This window comes from Notechis scutatus, chromosome 6 (genome assembly GCF_049901735.1).
Source record: "Notechis scutatus isolate UNSWTSFEM ecotype Mainland chromosome 6, rNotScu1.2, whole genome shotgun sequence".
Lineage (NCBI taxonomy): Eukaryota > Metazoa > Chordata > Lepidosauria > Squamata > Elapidae > Notechis > Notechis scutatus.
The window spans coordinates 53075751-53102536 of NC_142014.1; the positions used below are offsets into that span (position 1 = coordinate 53075751).

The 26786-nt window shown below is 39.6% G+C and overlaps 1 protein-coding gene across 3 annotated transcripts; it reads left to right on the forward strand.

Moving 5' to 3' along the window:
- Positions 1–26631, forward strand: SUN2 (Sad1 and UNC84 domain containing 2). Of its 3 annotated transcripts, none has more exons than XM_026694868.2 (18): positions 1–244; positions 5239–5408; positions 8848–9044; positions 10068–10199; positions 11470–11565; positions 12061–12154; positions 12969–13039; positions 14470–14591; positions 16149–16364; positions 17432–17509; positions 18472–18515; positions 19476–19641; positions 20235–20435; positions 21513–21597; positions 22185–22300; positions 22931–23098; positions 24576–24668; positions 26043–26631. In XM_026694868.2, exons 2-18 carry the CDS (start codon positions 5275–5277, stop codon positions 26157–26159), a joined length of 2130 nt encoding a protein of 709 aa, XP_026550653.2. In that variant the 5' UTR covers positions 1–244; positions 5239–5274; the 3' UTR covers positions 26160–26631. The 3 variants fall into 3 exon arrangements, with proteins under 3 accessions (XP_026550653.2, XP_087824429.1, XP_087824430.1); XM_087968303.1 differs by having other exon boundaries at positions 23–244; positions 17432–17491; positions 26043–26523; XM_087968304.1 differs by having other exon boundaries at positions 135–257; positions 5250–5408; positions 26043–26523.
- Positions 26632–26786: the final 155 nt, after the last annotated feature.

The following is a 26786-nucleotide window of genomic DNA, read 5'->3' on the forward strand; positions in this document are numbered from 1 at the left end:
GAGGTTGGTTTGACAGGCGCACGGCAGGCGCTTGGAGAAGAGCCCCGTCAGGCTCTATTGTTGGCGCGCGGGGCGCTTGCCGAGGCTTCGAGCTGCCAACGGCGATTCATCAACTCACTTAGAAAGCCCCTAACTTCGCCTGCTGAGGAGAAAGTCCGGAACCTCTTTGAATTTGTGGGAGGGCTTCTCGTGTTTTTGTTTGGAATTTCTTTTGTGCGTCTCTCTTCCGAAGCCGTTGTGAAAGGTAACTCCGTGGGCTTAAAAGGAGAGAAAAAGGCAAAAGACTAATGGCAGAATATTTCTTCCTTTTCTTCTTTTCTTCCCGCCCCCTTCCTCCTCCTTCCTCTGGGCTGTGCTGTAGCTCTATGGGATCTCCCCCCAGCTCTCCGTCCGCTTTTGCGGTGCCCGAGCTATTTCCCACTTTCAAAACATCCCAGGCGGTGTGAGCCATTTCCTGCCCGGTCCCCTTCCAGATTGTTGGTAGGGATTACAGGTCCTATCTCCCACATCTTGGGTGGGGATGATGGAGCTTGCCCCACGTTTTGTTGCGCTCCGTCTTCCCTACCGCTCATTTTTTTTTCTTTGAGGCGTCTTCGAAGATTTCTGCCGCGTTTCTGCTACCTTTCTGGAAATGCGGCTGCTTATTATTATTATTTTTTTTAAAATCAGGCTCCGCTGCTTTCGCTTCCTTCCGGCAAGCGGACGCTGCGTTTGCTGCCGTCCTTAAAAAGCGGAGAGCCAGCTGCAGCTTGGAAGTTTTTTCCTCGGAGATAATAAAGAGGAGCGACCGGGAAAAGGAGGGCGGGAGGAGACAGCGAGTGAAATAGATACGCCCCGGTCCTAAGGCAGGCTTGTCAGGATCCAAGTTTCCGTACATGGATTTGCAAGTTGTGTAACGAACGTGGTTGCCGTCGAAAAGCGCAAGGCAGCCGCGTGGATCGAGGAGAAACGGCACAGACCGCTCGACCTGCTGTAAGGGAAACAACGGAAATGGTTTGACAGTTTCACTGCTGTCTGAACCGTTATTTTCTTTCGTGCCTCTTGGCCTTTCTTAATATTGGCAAATTGAGAAGTGGTGGTGGGTTTGAAGGAGCGAAGCATGGGGTTAAATTTCTTGGCATGTTTAATTTATAAAGAGAAGGAGGGAGGAGAATTTGCCGGTGGGAGGAGAAATCACGCCTCCTAATTTGGAAATCCTATCCTGAAGAGACCTAGATTCAAATTCTTCTTAAAGATGATCTTGGCTCATTGACAGCTCGGTCTAACCTATTTTGCGGGATTATTGTTGCGAGGGAAGAATTACTTTGTTTTCAGGGAAATGCAGAGAAATAATCATGTTTTAAGCCACTGAAAGAAAATGTGGGATTTAGTGTTACTGAAACTCCCAGGAGATTAGGGGTGACATATGTATCACTTTTAGCCCACTGATTTTCACCTCTCAAGAGCCCTCTGTTGTAGTCTCAGCAAAAAATACTCATATTTGATTATATATGCTGATTTATGCAATTTTAACTGGCATTCTTGAACCACATAACTTGTTTTCTTTAGACCAAAAAATGCACATGGTGCAGCTCAAGTACTAAAACAGATGACAACTGTTATTCTCATATGAGGGGAGGGGGTTTCAAAACTGAAAGTGGGAGCAGCTTGAAACACCACCTTGTGAATACAAGACAGAATCAAAATGCAGTTTGAATTTCTGCACACTTTCAAATTTGTCTTCTTTAGAACCATTCTTCCATTTTAGCAAATTGACCTTGTTGTTGAAAACAGTAGGGTAGGTTTTGTTCCATAGCGTCTCAGTAGTTTTCTTTCTCAGAGGTTGAAGCATAAAAGTTAAGGGGAAAGTGGGAGAAGAATGGATGATGTGAAGGAAAGGAGGCCAGCTTGTCTCCTGGGGTAACATACTTGATTTGATTTGAGCTGCCTAGGGATGAATGTGCATCCTAATTGAGATGAAAAGAGGCATTTGTATTTTCTTTTACTCTTGGGAATTTGGTACAAATTTTCTTTGATTTTGTTCTTTGCTTCCTACATATTTATGTGGAGGGGTGTAAAATTATGAGAAGGAATATGTGCTATAACAACAATTATAGCTACTAGCTGTAATTATAGCTACTAGTGATAACAACTAGCTACTATATTTGGGCTATGAAATCCTGATCACCACTAATGTAACAGAGAGGGATAAGGCAAGAGTCTTTTGCTTTGATATAGTGGTGGTCCAGAGCAATATTTCTCAGCCTTAGCAAGATGTAATGGATTTTAATTCCCAGAATTTCCCATTTGAAATCCACATATCTCCAAGATGCCAAGGTTAGAGAAACTGGTCTGGAATTTTGCAATCCAGGTAGAATATTGGAAATAACGAAGAACAGGAGGGGGCGTGGAGAATGGCAGCAGCATGGCTTATGACCAAGCAAGGGAAACCCTCTTGTAAGATGCATGTCATTTGACTTGCTGAACAATAGAAACATTTCCCAGGAGAACAGTTGTGTTGTAAGAGTAGAAATGCAGGCTGAGGCATGATAGACATATAATTAGAGGATTAATGATGTAAATGTTGATAAACAATTGCCAGTGAGCAGACTTCTGACCTGATTTGCTTGTGGCAACGAACAGAGAGGGAGGTGGCTATTTTTTAATTATATGAGTTAGAAGTGAAGTATAGGCACAAGGCCGTCTTGATTCTGCTATTTGGGTTTTTTCCCATCTCAGCAGGCAAATCTGCAGGGTGACTGATGCTGTATAAATATAGTTGTTGCTGTTGCTGTTGGGGGTGGTACTTGACTCAGTTCCAGACCAGCCTTGTCTTGGCTGGGATATGAACTATATTTTGCCTTGCCTGAAAGCTCGACTGTTTCCAGCCAAGAGGCATTTTGTTCATGATACTCTGATGGGAGTATCTCATGAATCCATCAACGGGCTGTAAATTGAGCTCACATGCAGTGGCAGTTGGAAGGTGACCCTGCAGGGTAGTTCAGTGCAAGAGCAATTAGGTATTAGTCCCCAGGGTCTTTTGATAGAGAAAAGAAATGAAGAAAAATAAATCCTCAAATCAAGCTGAGATCCTGATAAATGGAGACAAATACAGTCATGCTGGTTTGTTGGTGATAATACTGAAGTAATTTGCCATTCTTTTTGTTTTTGTTTATTTACCAAATGTATTTGTCTACATCTACCTGAATCTAAGAATGTGAAGATGACTGAGGCAACATTTGAAGTAGTCACTCAAGTCTTGCAAAGATGTGCCTGCCTGGATATTTCAAAATGAGTTACTTCATTGGCTCTATCACAATTTTAAAGGATTTCTTTCAAATGATTTGCATAGTCTGAATTGGTATGGATTATTTTTCCTTCAAGTCAGCATTGATTCTTGGTGACCGTCTGGACTAATCTCTGCACTTCTCTTGGCAAGATTTTGGTAATGATTTACCATTGCTTGATTCTAAGGGCTGAAAGTCAGTAACTGGTCCAAGTCGCTCAGCTAGCTTCTTGCCTAAAGCAGGTCTAGAACTTACGGCAAGGGTATCAAACGCGTGATGACACATTGTTGTCACGTGGTGTATTGCAACTTCCCCCCCTTTGTTAAAATGGGTGGGCGTGGCCAGTGCATGACGCATCTGGCCCATGGGCCGTGAGTTTGACACCCCTGATTTACAGTCTCCCAGTTTCTAGTCTGATATCTTAACCATGACACCAAACTGGCTCTTAACCAAACTGGCTCTTCACAGTCTTAGTAACCACTAGACAATCCATGCCCTGCTGGGTCATTGTTTCAGAGGTATTTGCTTACCTAGACAGAAACAGAATGACTACAGGTGGGCAAAGAAGCAGTGGGATTGAGAGCAACTTCTGACTTCCTGCTGGCTTCCCTATTGAATCTCCTTGTAGGTTGACAGCTTCATCAAAAAGTAGCAGAAAACTTTATCCTTTCCCTCCCAAGAATTTTTGCCAAATCTCCCATTTACTTTGTAAGAAGTTTGCAGAGAGAAAGTCAATGGGGGAAGCCAACAGGAAGTTGCAAGTCCAGCAGGCAAGTAAATTGCTGTCGCTAGTGAGGGGAATGAGGTGCAGGTAAGGAATTATATATGAAAGTATGTGAGAGGCATCATGCGGATTAGGAAATTATGTGGGTGTGCACCAGAGATGCCACGTTGGTAACATGGGGGGCATGGATGAATAGCATAGATTTGGAAAGTACCTATGCAACTGCCTTGGGGGTCACAGGAGTGCGTAAGAAGTCTATGTGGATCAAGAAGGGTGCAGTGTTTGTGTGCATGTGTCAAGATGAATGAAAGGGGATAACAGGTGTGAGAGAGGTGCCATAGCAATCAGGCATGGTATGTGGGGTTGTGGCATGGGTTGGGAAGGTTGCCTGGGAGTGCCTAGAGTGGACATAAGGTGCTGTCAAATCAGAGATGGTACGAGGGGAAGTTGGGAAGGGTGTGTGGGCTATGAGAGTGCCCAAGAGATGCTGCATGGATCTGGGGACACACGGGGTGGTGCAGGTTGGAGAAGACACATGGCGGGGTGTGTGGCACTGCTTGAGCCCGCAGGACAATGGCATGTGCCAGGAAGGGTGTATGGGGGCCTTTCCCTCTTCTTTCCATAGGTAAAGGGCTGCTGGGTGGGGGAAGGAATGAGAGATTTCAAGACTGGCTGGGAAACTGTCACAACATGTTGAAAATGAAAGTCTTGTAACCACAGCTCAGCAGCAGCCAGCAGCACTGAAGCAGCCACAGTTTCCCCATATTTCATCCTCCCAAGACACACAGGTCAAGTGTTTGGACACTTTCTGTAAGTTAGCCTATTTGAGTAACTTAACTCAAAAATTGTTGCCCTATGATTCACCAATTTCCCTAATTAAATGTCATGACAATGGGAGCTTTAGTAGTATATAAATTAGTTACTTCAGATAAAGGGAACTTCCCTATCTAAGAGCAATATACATTAGAACAATGGTGCACTCTGGAACACGTTAGCTGAGATTCTTGGAACTCAGTTTTGCTAAGGATTCTGATGTCCAGATCAGAAAAGTGGAATATGAGCAATAGCAAGATTTCAGTACCTATTTCATTTAAGTAACCTTTATAAAGAAATTGGCTTGGTCAATAGGAGAAAGAATGCTAGCCTTTGTGAACTTTTCTTCTGGATTCAGCAAAACTCTTCAATCTGTATAATACTTATAGCGGATGTAAGTCCTAATGTTTTCTTCTTTGTGCTGCTTCCTCTAAGAACTTTGACACAACTGGAGGCAGCTCTTTTTTGGTCATGTCTCGACGAAGCCAACGCATTGGTGGGACTCTTCGTAGTTATCAAAGTGAGGATACTGGCAGCAGTAGGATCGGTGGAGGAAGTTCTCTACTAAGTGAACCTCAGCCCCTGTTTATAGAAAATTCAAACAGGTAAGTCGGAAGGAAGGAAGAAGGAGACTCTTCCACGTATGCTATGCAGGGGTGGCCTGCTACTGGTTCGCACCGGTTCAGGAAAAGCGGATTTTAATTTTATGGCCAGTTCAGCATAATGGCAAATCCCACCTCTGGCTGGCCCTGCCCACCCCGCCCCTCCCAGGAGTCCCCACATGGCCCATTTTGGATCTCAGGTAAGTGCAGGGCCTGTGCTGGAGGCTTGGGGAGGGAAAAAACAGGCCTCCCAGAAGTTCCAGAGCCCCTCTGGAGGGCCAGATCTAACTCCCCCGTGGCCCGTTTTCACAACCAGGGTGGTGCAGGAGCCTGACTCGGCCACGCCCACCATGGCCACGCCCACCCAGAAACTGGGCAGAGAACCAATTGTTAAATCATTTGAAGCCCACCCCTGATGCTATGTCAAACTCAAGGCCTGGGGGCTGGATTAGATCTGGCCCATGAAGTGCTTAGGTCTGGCCTGTGGGCCTGTCCTGGAAACTGAAGGACCAGCCCGCAGTGCTTCTGCCAGAGAAAAGGAGCGCAGGGAGGCTGTGTGTGGCCTTCCCAAGCTCTGTTTTTGCTAGCAGAGAGCTACAGGAGGTCAAAAACAGAGCCTTGATGAGTGACATTGAGCTGGCCACACCCCCTGGCCCCCCAGGGTCAAACACAACCCTGATGTAGCCCTCAATGAAATTATAGGGTTATAGTTATACGGTTTCTTCATCTTTTGAGTGGTAAAATTAGTTCATTATTACTACTTTTTATACTTGTTATTGTTCCATCATCCCCAACTTGTTATCACAGGGGTCCTCAAACTACAGCCTGCAGGACCACAAGGCTGCCCGCCCACATTGCACCACCTACCTGCCAGCCCACACCTGCCTTCTGCAGGCCGGGAATGCCAAAGATGGGCTCGTTTTTGGCCTCCCGAGGCCTCCGCATGTTCCATTTTTGGCCTCCCTGGCCTCCATTACCAGTCTGCCAGCCAGAATTGGGCCCACATGACCACCTAGCCTCACCCACCCAGCCGGTCCAACCACCAAACAATCTGAGGGACCGTGAATTGGCCCCCTGTTTAAAAAGTTTAGGATCCTTGTGTTATCCATTATCAATGTCAGATACAATTCCCATGATTATTAGCACTATAATTCAAAATATTTAAAAGGCGGTAGAATAGAGAGGGGTCTGTGGCATGAAGTGGAAATAGGATGAGGTATTTTGAACTGTAGTATATTCACAGTTGTCTCAATATTAATATAGAACTCAACTAAGCTCAGATTGAATTCACAAACTTTCATTTTAGCAGGCTTTGATTTTTGTATTGATACAATTCTGTCTCAATTTTATTATAAAGAGATTTTCTTGTATACTACTGATTTGTCTTGTGTTAATAGTAGCTGTTATGAATGGATTGTGAAGTAGCAGCAAGGATGAATCTGGCTCTAAATAGAACAAAGTGTACCATTAAAGATTGCACCAAGCAGCTTCTCAATTTGCTTTGTCCCTTCTACATTTACAAATAATGGGTATTTTAAGACTTTTCAATATTTTCTTTTTACATCTGGCACTTCATAGCCCATTTCAGTACAGTAGTTGTAGTACACAAATAGCCAGTATGTAATTAATTTTAATATGCAAGGTTTTTTTTAAAATCACTTTCCCCAATCTGGTTGGGTTACCATTCTTTAATTTTCATTTAATTCAATCTATAGTTGGACTGACTTAGTTGTAGTTGTGAAGTTATAGCCCAGTACTCCTATAGTCACCAGAATAGGGAAGGCTACATTAAGTGGCTGGAAAGCTCCCATTCCCATTAGATACTTTGATTCTTTAAAAAGAGAAAGGAAAAAGAAATAGATAAATATTGTAAGTACTACAGCAGGAGAGTTAAATTAGTTGTCATTGCTGATATCATAAGAACTGATTATTATGGCCCATGTTCATGCCACTATGTTCCATTTGAAATAGCAATGAGGATTGTAAATGAAGAAAAACAAATATTTTCTCATGAAAATGTTACATTATTAGGCAATTTCTTTGTCATAGTCTAGAATTTTCTTGGTGGGAACAACTAATGACAATGGAAAACCATAAATACATGTTCAGTTGAATAAATGGAGCTGTAGATAGAGGCACAGAAGAGTGTTGGTGCCATAGGGAGAAGCTAAATTTGGATGTATAATTATTATTTTTTTCATCTCAGAGAGCTAGTTTTAGTACAAAAATGCACAAATACTTGCTTTTCTTACAAGTAGCCATAATGAAATATGGGGGGGAGGCTCCCCCCTTGATCAGTTGGAAATTCTAATTGCTTCTTAGTAGAAACTGAAAAATAAGAAGCCTGTTAACCTCATGTCACCCTTCGCAACCCATTTTTACAGCCCCCTTACTCTTCAGAATAACCCTGAAAAAATTGTGAGCTGCAATTTTTGGAAGAGAGGCCTCAGGGAGAATGACCTTAAAACGGGGCTCTAGGAAATCTAGTGCATTATTTAAAAAAATACAGCACTCTCCCCTCAAACAATGAGAAGAAGGATCAAAGATTTTGTCTTTGTCCAGTCTAGTGACATCATGCCTGCGACACTGCTGCAATCCTTACAGGTAGAAAAATAATTCACTTTTAAAAAATGTAATTTGTAGGAGGAAAAATATTAGCTGCAGCAAATCATACCTGACTTTTGAACAATCAACAAGGCATTGCCACTAATGGCAAGATTTCCCTGTGATGTGATTTGCCAGAGTTTTACTAACGTCTTCAGCTCTGTTTCTTGCTTCCTCATAAACAGCTCTAACCACATCGGAAAGCAATTGTTGTTGCAGAATAAGCAGGCAGGAAAGAGAGTAGGCTGAGTATTTTCTCTGTTGGTGCATTGCCTCCGCTTGGTTAAAGAAATGTGGGTGGATAAAAAGGATGTTACCATCTGTCTGTATTACTCCCACTTCTTCCATACCCAGGAACTTTAAAGAAAAATATTATACTCCGAAAAAACAGCTTCTGCTATTTTATTCTCTCCTTGGAGTGTGGTCGAAAATTCACCCCAAAAGTGCCAATGTTTGGAGAGCATCCAAAGGATTGTTCTATTAATTCCAAAGCTAGCAGGTTACAATGAGTCATTGATCTCTTGCAAAGAGCAGCAGCTGCAACATCACACAAATGTTATGTAGAATGTTGTTCAAATACTGAGTATGGAGCTACATAGCAGAAAACCCCAAATACAAAATAATGGCTTTACAATTAATAAGAAAACAAGATAACCACAAAACAGGTATGCTACTATTTATACTACGCTTAGGGATGTGGATTCTATAAAGTGGTAGGAGTTTACTGGTGCTAATTCTAAATAACAGCATTTATGCATGTGTACAAATGCATATACATGTTCATGTTCTTCATCTAACCATGTACTAGCTTATCAATATGCCATTTCTTCTCCTGTAGTCGAACCCTGAGAAGGAAACCAAGCAGTGTGAGACGCCTCTCCCCTACACCTAGCCTAGGGATCAGTTCTGCTCCCCATACTACCTCCTACTACAGTGAATCTGTCATTAATGAGTCTTACCTAACTGATGACAGAGGATTTTCTCTTAAAAGTAATGCGGTCTTTGATGAGCCATTGGAAAGCAGTTCTTATTGGAGTAAGTATATCTCTGAAATATATGCCAGGCACTTGTTTGGGAGAAATTAATATAAAATGCAAAGCAACAAATTGGAAATTCATAAACCTTGATATGTTTTTGAACTAGACTAGGAATTCCAGTTGGGGCTGATGAGAATTGGCATCCACAATAACTGTACCACATAAGCTTTTCATTCTTATTGGCTCTGCATAGTCATTGTACAGATCCCCAATTGTTTTTCACCTGTTATCTAATCTTTCAATTAACTCTGGTCCGTAGTTAGCATAATTCATACCCAAGTTAGAATATACTTCTGCATCATCTCGCCTACATGGGGCTTGAACCTATTTCCAATTTGATGCTATTGGAAGACCACATTTGGAGTAAATCTGTTGGCCTTTGAGATCTCTCGAGGTCCTTTGTTGTGACTTACACTATTTATACAGAATGCTTCAGAGAGTTCATTCAATCTTTATTTGTTGTATGCTGTCAATATATTTTTGACATTGTATCATTTTTTCAACTGGTGCCGTGGATATCAGCCAAATGATTTTGGAATATTGTTCTGGCTGATGAAAGTTAAAGTATAGCAATACCTGAAAGGCCATGCATGATCTTCTCTGAATTAGTCGTTGGGGTTTTGAATGCAAGACAATATTAAAGGCGACTGAGGGAGAATTGGGTTGGGACATGTGCTGAAAATCCAGCAAAAGCAAGACTATTCAAGGGAAGCTGGCTGGTGGAATTCTCAAACATCTAACCAATTAATATAAAATACTGTAGCTCTTGATGGTGATGTAATCCATCACCTGCATCATCAACAATAAGTATTAAACATGGATATGAAAAGGAGGGTAGAATTCAAAAAATAAACTCAAGGCACAAGGGAGTTAATCTTCAAGCTCTCCTGCAATTTTCACTAAATGCTTTGCTTAATTTTCTAAAGCTCATGGTATCTAGTTTCATTCAAGTTTTTGGTAAGAAACGTATAAAAAAATGATTGAGTTTATTTTTAAAATATTTTTTAAAATCTATGGTCAGGTGAGGATCTTTCACGGAGAAGAGGTACCGGGGGCATCGAATCCAATAAGAAAATCAATGGATTAGGAGACAGGAGGACATATGACACTTACGGTTCTTCATCTGGTTATTCCTCGGAGGATGACTACACAGGTATTGGGAAGTGCTGTGCGCCTAAGCAATCAGACGGGACTCCTGGAGGAAAAACATTGGGGATAGAATTTATTAATATCATTTACAGCAAAAACTGGTTGGCTTGATAAACTAAAGTAAGCCATCAGCTAACAAAAGGCCTGATGAACTCCTTGAACTGCACGTATTAAAGTTTGCCTCAAGGCTGTGCGTACTTAAAACTGATTTTTGGTTCCACCACAGATCTTTGTTATTCCACTCATCACAGAGAAGTTGCTTGTCTGTTACTTTTTTTAACACAAATAAGGACGTTATAATATTTTTCAGTTTGTTTTAAAAAAAAACAGCTGGAGCAAAACTGATCTTCCGTTTGGTAATGCAGAGACAGTATCAATAGTTATTATCTCCATACAATTGGCAGAGGATGAGTTTAATTTATAGAGAGGAAAGATTAACAACTATGTCTGCAACCTCCTTTCATAAGTCAGACAAACTCAGCTACCAAAACAGTACAGCTGTTAATATTTTATTTCTGCTTTAGATCGATAAAGTAACTGGAGGAAACCACTAGATCCAATTTGGCCAATTCCTGGCTTTGCAAGATTCTTACCATAGGATCCAATCTGGGTCAGTGACCAGAACAAGAGATTTAGCCTCCCGAGCTTTCAGGCTTATGTTGGAGCCCATCCTCAGGGAACTTCTCTCTAGCAGAAAATGTGTTTTGGTCTATTCGGTCTGTGGTATTTATATGGTGCCTGTATATATTTATATTTATACTACACACTGAATAGACCAAAGCAGAGGGTAGCTTTAATTAACTCTCTCTGCTGGAGAGTAGTTCCCCGAGGATGGAAAGTTCGAAAGACTACATCTCTGGTCCTAGTGACTGACCCAGATTGGACCCTGCAATGTTGTCCTGGGAAACATATATTTGCCTTCATTCTTGCCACAGAGTGTGAAGTGTGCATCATCTGTGCTCTCTATTAACTGCATGCAATGTTTTGAGGTGGGATGTAGGGGAAATTGATACCTTAAAAGCACCTTTATCTGTTAAGCTTAGGGTAAGGTGGATGTTGGAATAAAGGCTATAACATACAGATATGTCCTTGGAAATTGTTTGTGGGTCACTGTCAAACTGGGGCAGACAAGGAAAGGGAAGGAAAGGAAAGGGAAGGGAGGAAAGAAAGAAAGAAAGAAAGAAAGAAAGAAAGAAAGAAAGAAAGAAAGAAAGAAAGAAAGAAAGAAAGAAAGATGACTTGTTAGCTGACAAAACTGTCTCTGCTTCTTGCAGGTGGTTCTTCCATGGACCAGAATACATCCAATTTTGGGTTCAAGAGTATCTTCTCCAAAGTAGGGTCCTTTACTTGGCTGGTGCTTTTAGCCCCAGGTAAATGGAAAAGACTTGTTGGAAATTTGATTAATTATTACACATGTTAACAAAGGAAGCTATATAGCAGTGTCTATATCTCTCTACTGCATTTTCAGTGCTGACTTATCTGATATGAATTTCTTCAAAATAATGCTGAAAATGTTCATTTGGAAGGGATATAGGGAATTATATTAAGAGATGGCCAGAGGCTTAGGACCAAGCATCTGGAGAAATTTTAATTTGAGATTAATTTGTCCAAGAATGCAATTCAACTTGGAAAATTTTTATTTAATGTTTTGAATAATTTTTAAATTGTCCAGAGTCATTGGGAATCAAGGGGCATATATACAGTATGTGTAATTAATAATGTCTTGTGGGTTTTTGTAAACTACCATTTCTACTATTGAATGTGCAAGTACGGCTTCTGAGAAATTCAGCTGTAAAGAAATGGAAGAGATGGGAAAAAAAGCTGAGCTGTTGCTCATTTAAAAGTTGTTCTGTTTTTTTTTGCAGGACGGCTGTTTGGTTTGTTATACTGGTGGATGGGAACCATGTGGTATCGTCTAACAACTACAGCCTCTCTCTTGGATGTCTTCATTTTAACACGGTTAGTGGGAATAGAATTTGAAATATAAAGGGACATGGCTAACTTTGATTCCTGGATGGACTGGAAAAGTAACTGAAAAAGGGGGGAATAGAAGAAATTCCTGCAGGTGCACTGCTTGGAGTATCCCCAAATTCACCAGCATTTTAGAATGTGTGTGTATTTTTCTGCTACAGCTCTGTTTCATTTAATAACTATCCAACCAACTAGACGCTTATAATATGCACAATCCAACAGCAGATGTTTAAGAGCTGTGGGATGGACTTAAAAGTTTGAAGTGGCCCAACTCTACTGTGGTTGATGATTGGGCTTGCATGTTTTGCTAAATAATTTTTCACCATTCAATAAACCATGATTGCCTGGATTCATATAATCTAAACCATATTCCGTGCAGTTTATAAACCATACTACATTAGCTGAATCTACCCTATGCATTAAGTAAAAAAAAACAAACACAAGCAGACTATACTTTCATAAACACATTGCACATTTAGCTGGTTGGATGAACCTAGCCATTATAATTAGTAATCTGTGGCTATAGCTTAGAATATTATATGTATTGTTAAGTAAACAACACACTACAATATGTGAACCAGGTCTATGTATTTTGATTATTTTCCAATATTAACTATAGCACTTATGATATGGCATCATCATGTCAATAATATGAAATTGGGGTGTAAACCTCATTTCATTGAGGTTCACGTTACATGTTCTACTTTCATTGGCAAGCTGAGGCAGCACTGCTTTGCTTATAATGTTTGATTTTGTCTTGTATTAACAGTTTGTTCTCTCTCTTCTGTTGTTTGGGGCCCAGGAGCTATCCAGTGTTGAAGAAGATGTTGTTGTTTATCCTTCTGCTTTTGCTCCTGAGCTGTGTTGGTTATGGTGAGTTTCACGTTTGCCTTTGTCTGTACCTCTTAGAAAGTATGAGATGACATCACTCTGATAATAGTATTATTGTAGATCTTATATTTCAACATGTGATTCTTTCTGCAGACTTTTGCCTTACATTGTGCAACCGTTGAGAAAGGAAGGGAAAAAATGGGGGAAGGGAAACATCTTTTTAATGCACTCCTGTTTTTTTCTGTTAAAAATCGCTTCCTCTATTTAAAAAAATGTACCTCTGGGTAGGAGAATCTCTGGTTTCTTTCATGACATTTAAGCAGATAAACTCAGCTGGAATATTTTAATTAGGAAAACAGTGACCAGGAAGAATTGGGAAGTCTTTCCTCCCCCAATACAGTTCTTGTTCTCAGGAAAGCATTCCACTCAAGTAGTGACTTGTCCCAAACAAAATGAGATAAAAACTGTTTATTGGTACAGATCTGGAATCGAGTGAGTCCACTTGCCACTCTTGCAGATAAGCACTTAGAGATTCTTAGCTTGGCTTCAGAGATATAGTTAACGATGCTGAAACTAATGCTACTCTGCAATAATATGAATCAATTGTCGGGGTCTTATTATATCTTCATTCTACTGAGTGACTTTTAAAAGATTAGCCCTTTTTAAATTGTTGGCTTCTTCTTTGAGAGAGACATGTGGGAATGAGTCTCAGGATCCAGCTGAGAATATTTGTGAAAGGAATTCCGGGCCCATTTCTTAAGAATTATAGGGCTTTGGTGTTTCCCTGATACAACTGGAAGCTGAACTCAGAAGGGCTCAGAGTTCTGCTTTCCTTCCCAGTGTGGTTGGTACTAACACTATTGAAGGTATTTTTTAGGGCTTTTATACTTCAATATATGGCTTCTTCCTTCTATGTTATATATCCTTTCCAACTGCAACCACAGCTCCATTTGATCAGACCATATCCCTAAGAACTGCTGAAGAGCTATACCTAATGGCTAGAGTCACTTTCCTTGGAAGACCAGAAAAAATATATATAATTTTAAAAAATGCTTTGAAGAATTACATCCGTATAGCAGTGTTTCTCAGCCTTAGCAACTTTTAGATGCAGGGACTTCAACTCCCAGAATTCCCCAGCCAGCATGTATGGTATATCAGAAATATGATAATAAAAGGAGCTTTATGTTGTTGCTGGTAACAACATTAGTTCTTTCAATATCTGATATTTTTCTGACTATTCTCTTCTAGAAATATGATTTTGTGTGTTATCTTTCTGAGAGCATGGTCCTAAAAACAAATGAGAACTTTAAAATATGGAATGTAACACTGAACTCTAGAATTATGTTTGTCAATATCTTGAGTTTCATTGAATACAACCTGCCAGCCTTCATGTTTAGAATCTTCTGGAATATACTCGGCAATTATCCTTTATCATTTTTTATTTGATTATTTTACTTTTCTAATTATTTTAGGTGCCTGGTATTTTTATCCCTTTGGGCTTCAACCTTCTATGTTTTCTTGGGGAACAGTGAAATTATTTCCCTCTGGTACCAAGAAGGGCCAAGAAATGGGAGAGACTGCTGTATTTTCTGAGGTGTGTATTATGTGGATTTAGAGGGGTATTTGTAGGGAATCTTCATTTTTTGGTATCACCTATTGTAAAATTCTCATATTTGCTCAGAATTGGACAGTGCTTTAAGAGGAATCACCAGGATTTCTTCATGTCATAAATGTAGCACAGACACTTAACCAGCTTAATGTTATTTTGGTAGATTATTTCAGACTGAAAGGTGGTATGTAATGGCTAAAAAAATTGAGTTAGGAAGGCCCTAGTTTGAATATTGTTTTTGCCATGGACTTATTACATGGTCTTAGGCAAGGAATATAATCTCAGCTTCAAATCCTTCTATTTACAATTTATAATATTGATTTGATCTACAAGATTATCCCACAAATGTTAACTATTTAATACATCTTCAATAAGCAATAACAATGTGCAGCATGATATCAATATCAAACAAACATATGTATAAATTGGTGAGGAATGTGGGTCTTAAGTTTGTTATCACATTTGTTTGCTGCCCATCTTGTTTTAAAGTTCCTCTGGGCAGCTTACAACGTTAAAAGCCATAAAACCATAAAATATAAATATTTTATATAAATATTTCTAAAAGCAATAAATTACAATCCAAAGTAAATTTACAGTTAAAAGATGGAGAGGCAGCAGGATGAGTGGGGGGAGAGGAGGGGAGATTCTTAATTCATCAACCACTTCCAGTGTGATGCTCCCCTGTTGGGTCCCCAAGTCAACTGGCAAAGCCAGGTCTTCAAGCCCTTACAGAAGGTCAGGAGGGTAGGAGCTGATCTCACCTCAGGGAGCAGGATGTTCCAACGGGCAGGAGCCAAACAGAGAAGGCAGCTCTCCTGGACCATGCCAGCTGAAATTTCCTGATTGACAGGCCTGCAGCATGCCCCTTCTGACAGCATGGATAGGCAGGCAAGTCCATTGGGATGAGATAGTTCATGAAGTAATCTGGTCCTGTACCATTCAGGGCTTTAAAGGTAATAACCAAACCCTGAAGTGTACTCTGAAGCAAATAAGCAGCCAATGCAGCTCATGGAGCAGTGGTGTAACACAAGCCACCTTAGGGGCCCAAGAACTACCCATGCCATCATACTCTGCACCAGTTGTAGTTTCCAAATGCTCTTCATTGGTAGCCCCGTGTAGAGCAGATTGCAGTAATCCAAATGTAGAGGATAAGGGCTCAGGTGACTGAGCGCAGAGACTGCAATCCAGAAAAAGCCAGCCCGGGGGGTGGGGTGGGGGAGAGAGAGAGAGAAAGAGGAGAGATGCTAATACTGTAAATACCTCTATACATCTCAATGTAAATGTTAATATAATATAAAATAATTCATAATTTAAAGTGAATCATAAAAAATATTCCAGGTATTTGTGTTACACATTGGAGCAACCTGGAAACCAATGTAATGAGCAAAAAAAGTATTCCTTTCACTGTAGTCTACGAGTGTTTCTACTTTTTTCATTGGCTGCAGTTCACACAGAACATTCTGCATAATTCAGTTCTTGAGATTATTAAACTCTGGATGAAACTTCATTCTTTTTTCTTTCATATTGTCTCTTGATTAAAAGGCCCAGCAACAGGCTTTGTCTCGGCTCCAGGCACTGGAAAGACGTTTTGAGACCCTGGAAGCTGCAGCTTCTATGCTAGAATTCCAGAAAAGAAAGAACACAGAAGGTGCCACCCTGTCGCATGAGGATATCCTGGTGCTTCTGGATAAACTGATGACTCAGCAAGAGGCAGCCATGAGAGAGAAGCTTGGCTCAGACATAGATCTTCATCTCCAGGTCAGGGAGCAAGGAGGCCAGTTGGGACTAAAGGAAAGGTGCACTGTAAAAACTTGAATTATTGTGAACTAGAGCCACTAATTGCTCAAAGAATGTTAATCTCCAATCTAAAAATATGGGACCCTAAGTAGAAGCTTATTAAACATTGCAGTTCTATTCTATCATAATCTGTTCTAAACAGACACTTGGTAGCATACCATAAAATAAAATATAAGGTATATAATACAAAAACAACAAATACCTAAAATACCTAAACCACTAAGTGATGAGATGGTTCAAATACCCTCTGGAAGAATTCCATCTTCAACTTCTGGAAAGTGAACAGTGTCAGAGCTACAATAAGTAAATCTCCAACAAGAGGTCATACCAGAAGGCTGGCCTGACCAACAAAAATGTTTCCAGCCTTCAGCCCCCTTGACTTTCACCAAATGGTGAACAGTTAATTGTTTCTTCTGGCTTAATCAAAATGGTTGAGCCAATTTCAGGGGAGAGATTTAGTCCTGCAAGTAACTTGGGGCTGAGCTATGAGGGTCTTTATAGGCTACAGCTAGCATTTGAAATTGTACTTGGAATCTAATAGGAGCCAATGCAGGGCCCAGAATGTAAGTATAATCTAATCCTACCAATCCTACCAACGGCCACTGGTGAGCTCTTGGGCCACTACATTTTGCATTCACAGAATCTCAACATTTAATAAACTTGACAAAAATTTCACAAGATAAAGAAATGCTAAAGATTGCACTGATATTACCGGAAATCGCATAAGAACTCAGAATAAGATTGCCACCATTTCATAAAATGTGTATGTATACAAGCTCCTGGTATCTGAAAATATTGCTGTTTTTGGCATAAGAACTGTGTATAGTAATGTGAAAAAAGTTGGAGTCTAGATGAACAGAGGATGGCTCTTTAAAATTACATTTGTGAGCTGGATTCATTTTTATATGTTAAAGAAATTTGAAACAAGTAAAATTTAAAACTACTTCAATTTAAAGAGCGTCTTTACTTTTTTAATCAGCATTTTCCCCATTCATTAATTTGTGTTCCTTTTTTTCTGTTTTGTTTAGAATAAGTTGGATGCTTTCCGATCTCAGGTGCAGAAGGATTTTGACAATCTCCTGAAAAAAGTCTCTCAGACTTCTGAGGTAGAATTTGCTTTGAGTTTGTTTTAAAGGGGACAAGATGTCATGGTATGACAAAACCTGTCTTGCTCTATAGAGTTTATGCATGTAACTTTTATGTCAATATTTCACAACTGTTTTTCAAAACTTTTTGAAACATCTGGCAACACTATTGGGCACAATCAGTTACATTTTCCCATCCTATGTACCACTGAATTTTAGCGGACTTAATCCTGAAAAAGGAATTTCCATTTATACAAATAGTTCAACTGTTATTAAGGGCAACAGTCCAAAATGAATAGTATCTTAAATTCAGTCCCTCTGGGTTGTCCCGATATTTGGGGGGCTTGGTGGTTGAGGGAATTGGAAGGACTGCAGTGGGTCTGTTTAGTGAAGCAAAGTCAGATACTCATGACATACTTGTGGAGGACTGAAGATTTTCTACCCTGTTTAGTAAGCATGGCAGACTTGAGTTTTTCTTTCTCAGCCTACGTTTAGAGTACAGTTTCTTCTTATTCTGCTTCAAAATGGGAAAATATAGTACAAATGTTGATCCATTAAAGCAGGAGGATGCTCTGGGACTGTACAATATGGAGATGGGACTCATAGTCTTGAGGCACCAAAGCTTCAGGTTGTCCGTTCCTGGTTTAGCCTAAATCCCTAGAGAGTCTCTAGTCTTATTGGGTTACTAGCATTTCAGCCAGCTTCGGGAGATCCCAAATGCAACAATAACGTACCTTTGACAATCTATATCTAACAGGTATACATGTCAGAGAGCTGTCCTACAAGTAATTTAGGAACATGAACTGGTGTAAAACTGGCTCACAGATCAACCACACTTCTCCTCCCTTTTTCTTTTTTCTTTTTTACCCTTTTTTGTTTTGTTTCATTTTGGCTTTTAATCATCTGCCTAAGATTTCTAAGAAACTTGAAAGCTTATAACTGATACAAAATCTTGCCTGTGCTAACTGGTATTTCTCCCACAGGAGGTGGAGACCCAGACACTTGAGAAGACAGCTCAGTGGCAAAGGTAATTCGAGCGCCATGAGCAAATCATGTTCCTGTTTCTGTTGAAAAGGAACAAAGGAGTCATGGAATGTTCTTACACCTTGCAGGAATTGTTATTCTAAAAAAGCATTTTTAGCACTCATAAAATTTAGTGCATTTCTACCCAAACTGTTTAGAATGATGATTAATAGGTGATTATTTTAACTGAGGTCCGACTTAACTTTTCTGCCTGTGCAGTTACAATTCCTCAGGTCATTTCAAGAAGGCACAGTAAGCAGGAACATTTCTATTGCATCTGTGCAGGATACTTTTGTTTCTGTGCTATGTTTACTATGTTTACTAAGCAGTGCTGAAAGAATACACATGCAATAATATAGTGCATGGAAATTTAGATTTTTTTTTAAAAAAGGGGGGGGATTATGATCTCCAATTCTTTGCAATAGAAATGTATTCATAGCCAAATTTGATTTTAGTATTGGGATTGCTCATATTTTGTATCTGCTTTCTTGAGTTAATGTTTCTCTGTACTTTGTTGAATTACAGGGTTGTTAACCATCCAATCAGTATTTCTGGGAATTGGGATTCAATAGCCTATAGAAGACATGGCCTATCCACAAAAAGCTAGATACTCTTTATATGCCTTTATTTAAAACATTTTTGCTTTGTTGTTCAATAAGCAAGAGCTCCCAGACCAGCTGACATAAAATTCATTAACAAAACTGAAATTGGGTTTTTCCAACTGTTACCTTGCTATGATGTGAGATTGTCCAAGGATTCCATTTACTGTGTGCAATATTATTATTAAAGATTAAAGGCACAGTTTGCATAATTGTCAATACTTTGAGGATTAAAAGGTTTAAAAGTTCATATCCTTAAGCTAGCTTTTGATAAACACAATTGAAAAATGTGGATAAATACATTTTATTTGCATTGGATTATAAGTAGCACCTCAATGTTTGTTCTGTTTTTTCCTCTTTCAAAGCTCCATAAAAGAAGGCCTAATGAATACTTTCCGAAAGGAAATGGACAAACTGGAGGAACATGTATCAAGTCTGAAAAAGGAACTTGTGACTTTAGGTTCTCATCAGAAGGCATTGTCAAGACAAGTGGAATCTCTTCCAGGGCAGATCAAGGAAATGCGAGAAGATGTGAGATTCCTAATATGTTTCCCATTTTAAATCAATTTGTTCCAAATTTTCTTCCACTTGTGGTCCTGCCCCCTAAATGTCTGCCCTATTTCTCTTCACTCTCTTGATGATTCAAGGCGCCACTCAAACTTTGTTGGAAGGAAGAGGGCACTTGGGAGCACTAGTATAAATTGAACATACCATCTCCTTGTTTTCTAGATCAGTCGGGCCTTCAACAGTATTACAGAAAAGGCAGGAAATTCCTCAAGTAAATTTAGGAAACTTTCTAGAGTACCTGGTTTTAGACCATATTAACTAATCCTGCAATGAGTTATAGCAGGTATCGCTGTAAAAATTATCAAAAAGTGATCCATCCATGACAACATCCCCAGCCAACAAAAACATTTCCTACAGATGATGAGACTAAACACCTTTAAGAAGGTATCAGATTAAGGAAGATCTGTTCTTTTTAAAAGTCCACAATAATTCAGAGGTTCTTCTGAAATAAACAATACACTTTCTATCTCATTTGATAGAAAAATCATACATGATACAAAAAGTGAGGATGGAGGAATAAACTGTTTATCAAATTTGTTCTTCTCTTAATGATTTAGGTGGAAATTCAGTTTCCGACATGGTTTAGCCAATTCCTGTCCAAAACTGGAAAACCTTTTGTCCAGCATGAAGAATTACAGGAGCAGCTACGCAAATTGGAGCATAAGATCCTTGCCAAGATCTTGAAGGACCAAGAATTGTCTGTGCAGGATGTTGGGGTCACCCTTCATAAAGAAGGAATTACAGGAGTGACTGAAGAGGTAGGAGGATGTCTTTCCCAATAAATCGAAGAACATCATTTAATATCTACTGAATAAAGGGATGTTGTTTATACGAGATGTTCTTTGCACTTGTGCAAATCTATATTGTAAAGACCTGCTCTGTGATTTATATTGTGAATTAATTGCACTGTTTTTATCTGAATGGCTAAGTTCTAGAATTAATAGCACTTAGCAATAGCACCTACACTTATATACTGCTTCACAGTGCTTTACAGCCCTCTCTAAAACAGTTTACAGTCATCATATTGCCCCCAACAGTCTGGGTCTTCATTTTACTGACCTCGGAAGGATGGAAGGCTGAGTCAACCTAGAGCCAATGAGAATCGAATTGCCTAACTGCTGGGAGTTGGCAATCATCAGAATTAGCCTGCGATATTGCATTCTAATAGCTGCACTACCATGGCTCTAAACTATCATTTTGTGGCATTCTGCTATCAATCATAAATAGATTGGGCAACAGGGGGAGGGATGCTAGCCTTCTATATTTTTCCTCTTGACCTCTTTACTCATCCCATTCATTGCAGATAGACGATACGTTTTATGCAGCCTTCCCTGTGTTCTTAAACTAACCTCAGATGCATGAAGAAGGCAGTTTTGTTTTGTTGGCTTTTGTAGGAGAAATAGAGGTATATGCCCCTTGCCTTGGTATCAAAAGGTTTTGACTTATCTTTGCTGAAAGGCCTCCTTGCCCAGGCTTGAAGCCACAAATTTGAGAGGCTAGTATTCTTTCCTTATCTCTCACCCTATAGAAGGGCAATACTTGTGAAGCATTTTCTGGCTGTTACCACAGGAATTGGCAGTCTTTATATTTCTCAGCTTAATTTCAGTTCCTTTTACACTCTATACAAACAAAAATAGATGATTTCAGGTGTTTATAAGCAGCTTGTTTCTTGGAAGAGTGAAAACAGTGTGTCAGAGAATATGTGTCCCATCGCTTTTTGTACTCCAACTCCAGCTCTTACCTGACCCTCAGGCAATCACCCTGAGAGAATGTGACCCTGTATAAGTTGCTTCCCTTTAAATCTTCTTGTATTCAGTCTTGCTCTCTTGTTTCAGCAAGTTCATCATATTGTGAATGATGCCCTGAAGCGCTACAGTGAAGATCGCATTGGAATGGTTGATTATGCACTTGAATCTGGAGGTAGGTTATACCAAAAAAAAACAACCTTTCACAACAAGTTTCCAGTTTTCATATCAAGAAACTAGAATTATTTTGATCAATTTCATCTATAGGTTTAAACATTTGGGGAGCATTTTCTTTGCTCTGTGTGTTTCTGTGTACATAAACATACACACATATATATTAAGAGCAATAATAACTAATTCAACTAAATTAAAACAGGGACAATGAAAAGGGAGAAATAATAGGTAAAGCTAAAAGTACAAGGAAATGAGAGAAAGTAGAAAAAGGTTATAAATATAAAACTATAAAGAAGTATCTTCCAATATTCTTCACAGCACTTAAAAGTACAATTATATTGTAAACTCTTTCTCTAAAGTTACGACATGAGTCCATAAAGTATGCTGCATTTTCAGGCTTATTGCTTCCCAAAAGCTGGCAACTTTTTCTTCCAGGTTCATTCTCTGCAAAAAAATTTTTTTGCCAAGAATGAAGTATACAAACATGTACTAATAATCTAATACCAGATTTATAGTTCCTCATTTACAGAATGATTTGGAGATTAGCCCAGTGCACAACTTACCTTCATCTGTTCACTTTAATTATAGGGGCCAGTGTAATCAGCACCCGGTGTTCAGAAACCTATGAGACCAAGACTGCACTCCTTAGCCTTTTTGGCATTCCATTGTGGTATCACTCCCAGTCTCCAAGAGTAATTCTACAGGTATGGGTTCATTTTCAGAAGAATAATAGAACCACTGTCTTTTTCCCCTCCTCCCTGTTCACTCTCCACCATTTTGCTTATGCCCCCTATTTGTCACCCAGTTTACTTCCTGTGGCTTTTGTCCCATGATGGGGCAAGTTTTTGTAGCAAGGAGAATGGTTCTTCCTTTCTCTAGCATTTATTGTAATGACCATGAGATATCCATAATTACTTTGTCATTCGAGAAGGTAAGAAGCTTCTCTGCAGTGCGTTATTTATAAACTAAAGAAAGTTGGAAGGAGTCCTTTGCCTGATAGAGATAGAATAATCCCATGGCTTTTTTTAAAAAAAGCATTTAGGGAATGATAAACTTGGAAGTTGTCCTATTATTTCACTGGGAACAAAGCTCCAAACATGCTTCTAGAGGGATTTTTGCTGAAATTCTTTTAAGTTTTTATTTTGAATAAGATAGTTATTTCATAAGGGCCAGTGTTAATTTTTATCTGTGAATTTCTATCAAAAGACTGCCCAGGGTTTGTGATATTCTTTCTTTTGATTGAATAGAGTATTCATGTGCCTTGAGAGAAATAAATCTGCACACAAGGGTTTACTCTTTTTACCTCACATTCTTGTTTGTCTCATTTGATACAGCCAGATGTCAATCCTGGAAATTGTTGGGCCTTCCAAGGCTCCCAAGGTTTTGCTGTCATTCGTCTTTCAAGCAGGATCCATCCCACTGCTGTGACACTAGAACATATCTCCAAGTCGCTTTCCCCCAGTGGAACCATTCCCAGCGCCCCCAAGGACATCACAGTTTTTGTAAGTCTGGACAACACAGCAGGAAACAGCAAACTGTAGTGAGCTCATCCTGGTAAAGGGCAGGTGTTTTTTCCCCTATCACAGGGAAGACACAACCCACAATAGGCAATTCCTCTCATGTTTAATTGGCAGTCAAGGATTGTAGAAGTTCCTGAACTTTCTCTGTATAGGAATCTCCTCTCTCCTGCTTCCAGTTTTGCTAAAAGATTGAAAAATAATCTTTAACATTTGTCAACTCTGTATTCTAGTGGGAGAATATGTTTCATTTTAAAATGTTTTTAGCACTTCCCTACAGATAGTCTTCCAGTATTCACTCTAAATTAGTGAATGTCTAATTTGTAGTCATCAGTTCTTGTATTCATAGATAGCTTTGAACTAGGCGGTCAGGAACACTGGCTATGTGGTTTTCTGTGGGGGGGTTTAAGGAATGATGTAGCTTGTTGGGTATTGCCTTAGCACAATAAGCGATATGTAAACAATGATTTATGACTGAGCATTTGAACTCAACCCTTGTGACTTTTCCAATAAAGCATGGTTAAGCTTTGTGGTGCTTTAAAACACCAAGATAGAAACAAGGAAACCAAATGTTTGTCCTCCCTTAAGCGTGAAGTCAGCTGGGTGACTTTGGACCCAAGTTAGTCTATGTAAAGAAATAGACAAATTTACATGTATTTAACTACAGTTAAATAAAGCCAAAATAAAATAAAAATTGAATACAGTAAAACAATACAAAATATAAATACAACTAAATAAAAGAGAAATAAATGTCATAATGTCATCCATCAAAATTAGGATGTCTTATGGCTTATATAAATTGCTGCAGGGAGAAAATCACAACTCTGTTGCTGATGCTGGGTTTACTATTATTGCTAAACTATCATAAGGGTATGGAAAAACTTCTATGCTGGGGAAATGACTCAAAACATACTGAAAAGAGGCTGAGGGCAGCTAGAGTGCAGCAACTCAGGAATTGCTCAATATAAGTCTCTGGCATTGACTGAAATTCTGTAATCAGACATGTACTTGAGGTGGGAGATTATAAGTCTTTTTGCTATGTTGGTTCTATACAAGTAGTCTTCAACTTTCGGCCACAACTGAGCCCAAAATTTATGTCTCTAAGTGACAAATTTGTTAAGTGAGGATCACATGACTCTGGGAAACTGCAACTGCCATAAATATGAGTCAGTTGTCAAGATCCAAGTATAAATCATGTAACCATGGGGATTGCTATAACGGTCATAAGTGTGAAAAATCATGTCACTTTTTTCAGTTCCATTGTAACTTTGAACAATCACTAAATGAACTATTGTAAGTCGAGGACTACCTGTATGTGCCTTACCACCTGTGTGCTTTATTTTGGCACACAACTACACAAGTGGCTGTGAGCATCCCTTGCCTGCTTCTCTCATGATCTTTCCAAAATCCTCATGGCTTCAGCTCTCTCCTTTCCTATCCCCATCCTCACTTGTTTGCTCAGGGCTTAGAGGAAGAAGGGCATCAAGAGGGCGTCCTCCTTGGGAAGTTCACATACAATCAAGATGGGGATCCTATCCAAACATTTCATTTTCAGGTAAGAAAAAGGACTAAAAAATGGGAGGGAAGGGAGGTAGACCAAGGGCTTCAGACCAGAGGTGGTATTCAGCAGGTTCTGACCAGTTCTGGAGAACCGGTAGTGGAAATTTTCAGTAGTTTGGAGAACCAGTAAATGCCACCTCTGACTGGAGATTTTACAGTATCCTTCCCCTGCCACGCCCACCAAGCCACACCCACAGAACCAGTAGTAAAAAAATTTGAATCCCACCACTGCTTCAGAGCCTGCAGGAAAATTGGACCCTATTTGCCAATTTTTATTCAGTACTGAATGGATTTGCAAATAAAGCTAATGTCCCTTTTATTTATACAGACTTCCCTGTATAACGAACCTGTTTGTGAAATAGGTTTTGAACAGAACAATAAAATGTAGGGATTATAATAGTAGTTTTTGTTTTTTAAGTATAACTGTTTTGGTCTCATTGTGTTATTACCTCCAGAGCTACCCAAGGATTAGCCATTATGAAGGCAGCAGATAGATTTTCCTGATGTTTTAAGGGACATAGCCCAAGTCTGCTCCTACTAAAACAATAATAACCTTTAACACCATCAAACATCCATATCTGCTTATCCCTGGTCCTTGGGAAGGACTCGATAAAAAGATAAAAATGCCAAATAGAGTCTGAACATCTGGCTATGCAATAAGCTCCAATAATACGGTGAATAAATTGATCATTTTACTGTTCTGCCCCATACTAACCCAGCACTCTCCATATGTGAAGGATTAGATCCCCACTAACTCTGTTCAGGACAGTAATGAGTCCAAGCTAACTGGTCTGCGCAGGCTGGGGAAGAAGGAACACAGTTTTTATCCTTTTGTCAATGCTTGCAGAGTTCTATTATATTTCTATAGATGATAGAAACAAATTAGAATTATGTTTAAGGCTTTTCCTATTGGTTGTTGGTGGAGGCATCTTTAAAAAGTTTGTTTATACATTTGAATGCATGTACCCTGCATCTTGCCTTCAATTTGTGGCTCCCAACACTTCCAGACTGCACAATCAATTTTCAGCATTTTTAATTTTAAAGAAAAATGTGTACATCAAACATTTAAGAACTTAATGGCACTCACTTTTTCCCTTAAGGGAAATCATACAAAAAGGGGCCCTGTCCTATGCAGGCTTTACTATGTAACCAAATATATTTCTAGCATCTCCAGGGAGAAAAGTAAAAATAAAGCCATGGCTGAAAAAGTGACACATTCCTGTTTTAACTGATCAGACATGTTACTGTTCTCTAGGCAGTAAATGGACGTTTGAACTAAGTTAGGCCAAGCTGAAGGAGCAATCCTCCAGCATTCTCTATGGGTCACATTTTTAAAAGTCAACCTTTTCTTTTCTTTTCCCATCCTCAGGATGTAGACAGGCAGGCAGCCTTCCAGCTGGTGGAGCTAAGAGTTCTCAGCAACTGGGGCCATCCAGAATATACCTGCATTTATCGTTTCCGTGTGCATGGGGAGCTGGTCTCATAATGTCTTCTTGCACTTACTAGCTCAAAAGTCACCTACCTCAAGATCTGCACTTCAGACTGTGAAAGGCAGTTGGGAAACAATGTCAGGAAGGCAAGCAACTTGGAATGGACAATAGATCCTTTTTGCTATGTTGCACAGAGATGGGATGTAAGCTGAACTCTCTCTAATCAGTCAGCTGTCTCCTGGAAACAACACGCTTCTGAGTGCAGAGGAAGAAAGAGGCCTTTTGGATTTGATATTTTATATTTAGTTGTTCTTCAAGCAGATTTTTAAACATACTTAATCCAGTTCATATTTACCCCATCCTTTATATTTCTCCAAACCTGATTTCTGGTTGTTCCTCTGAAGCTCGATTTTCTGGGGACTGAAGGCATATTTAAACAAGCTAAGCAATGCAGGAAAAAATTTGGCAGTGACATAAGGTTTGATTTGAGGTAAGGATATAAAGCCTTTGCCAGATTCTGGATCCTGCTTAGACCCTTATTAGTGTCCTTCACAAAAGCCTCAATCTCTTCACAGAAAGGTGCCTTTTACCTTTACCTACTCTGAATGGCTCTGGGGGATACAGAAAGTGCTGGAAACTGTGCAGTTGAAATGTTTTTTAAAAGTGGTGTCATAATTTTGGCC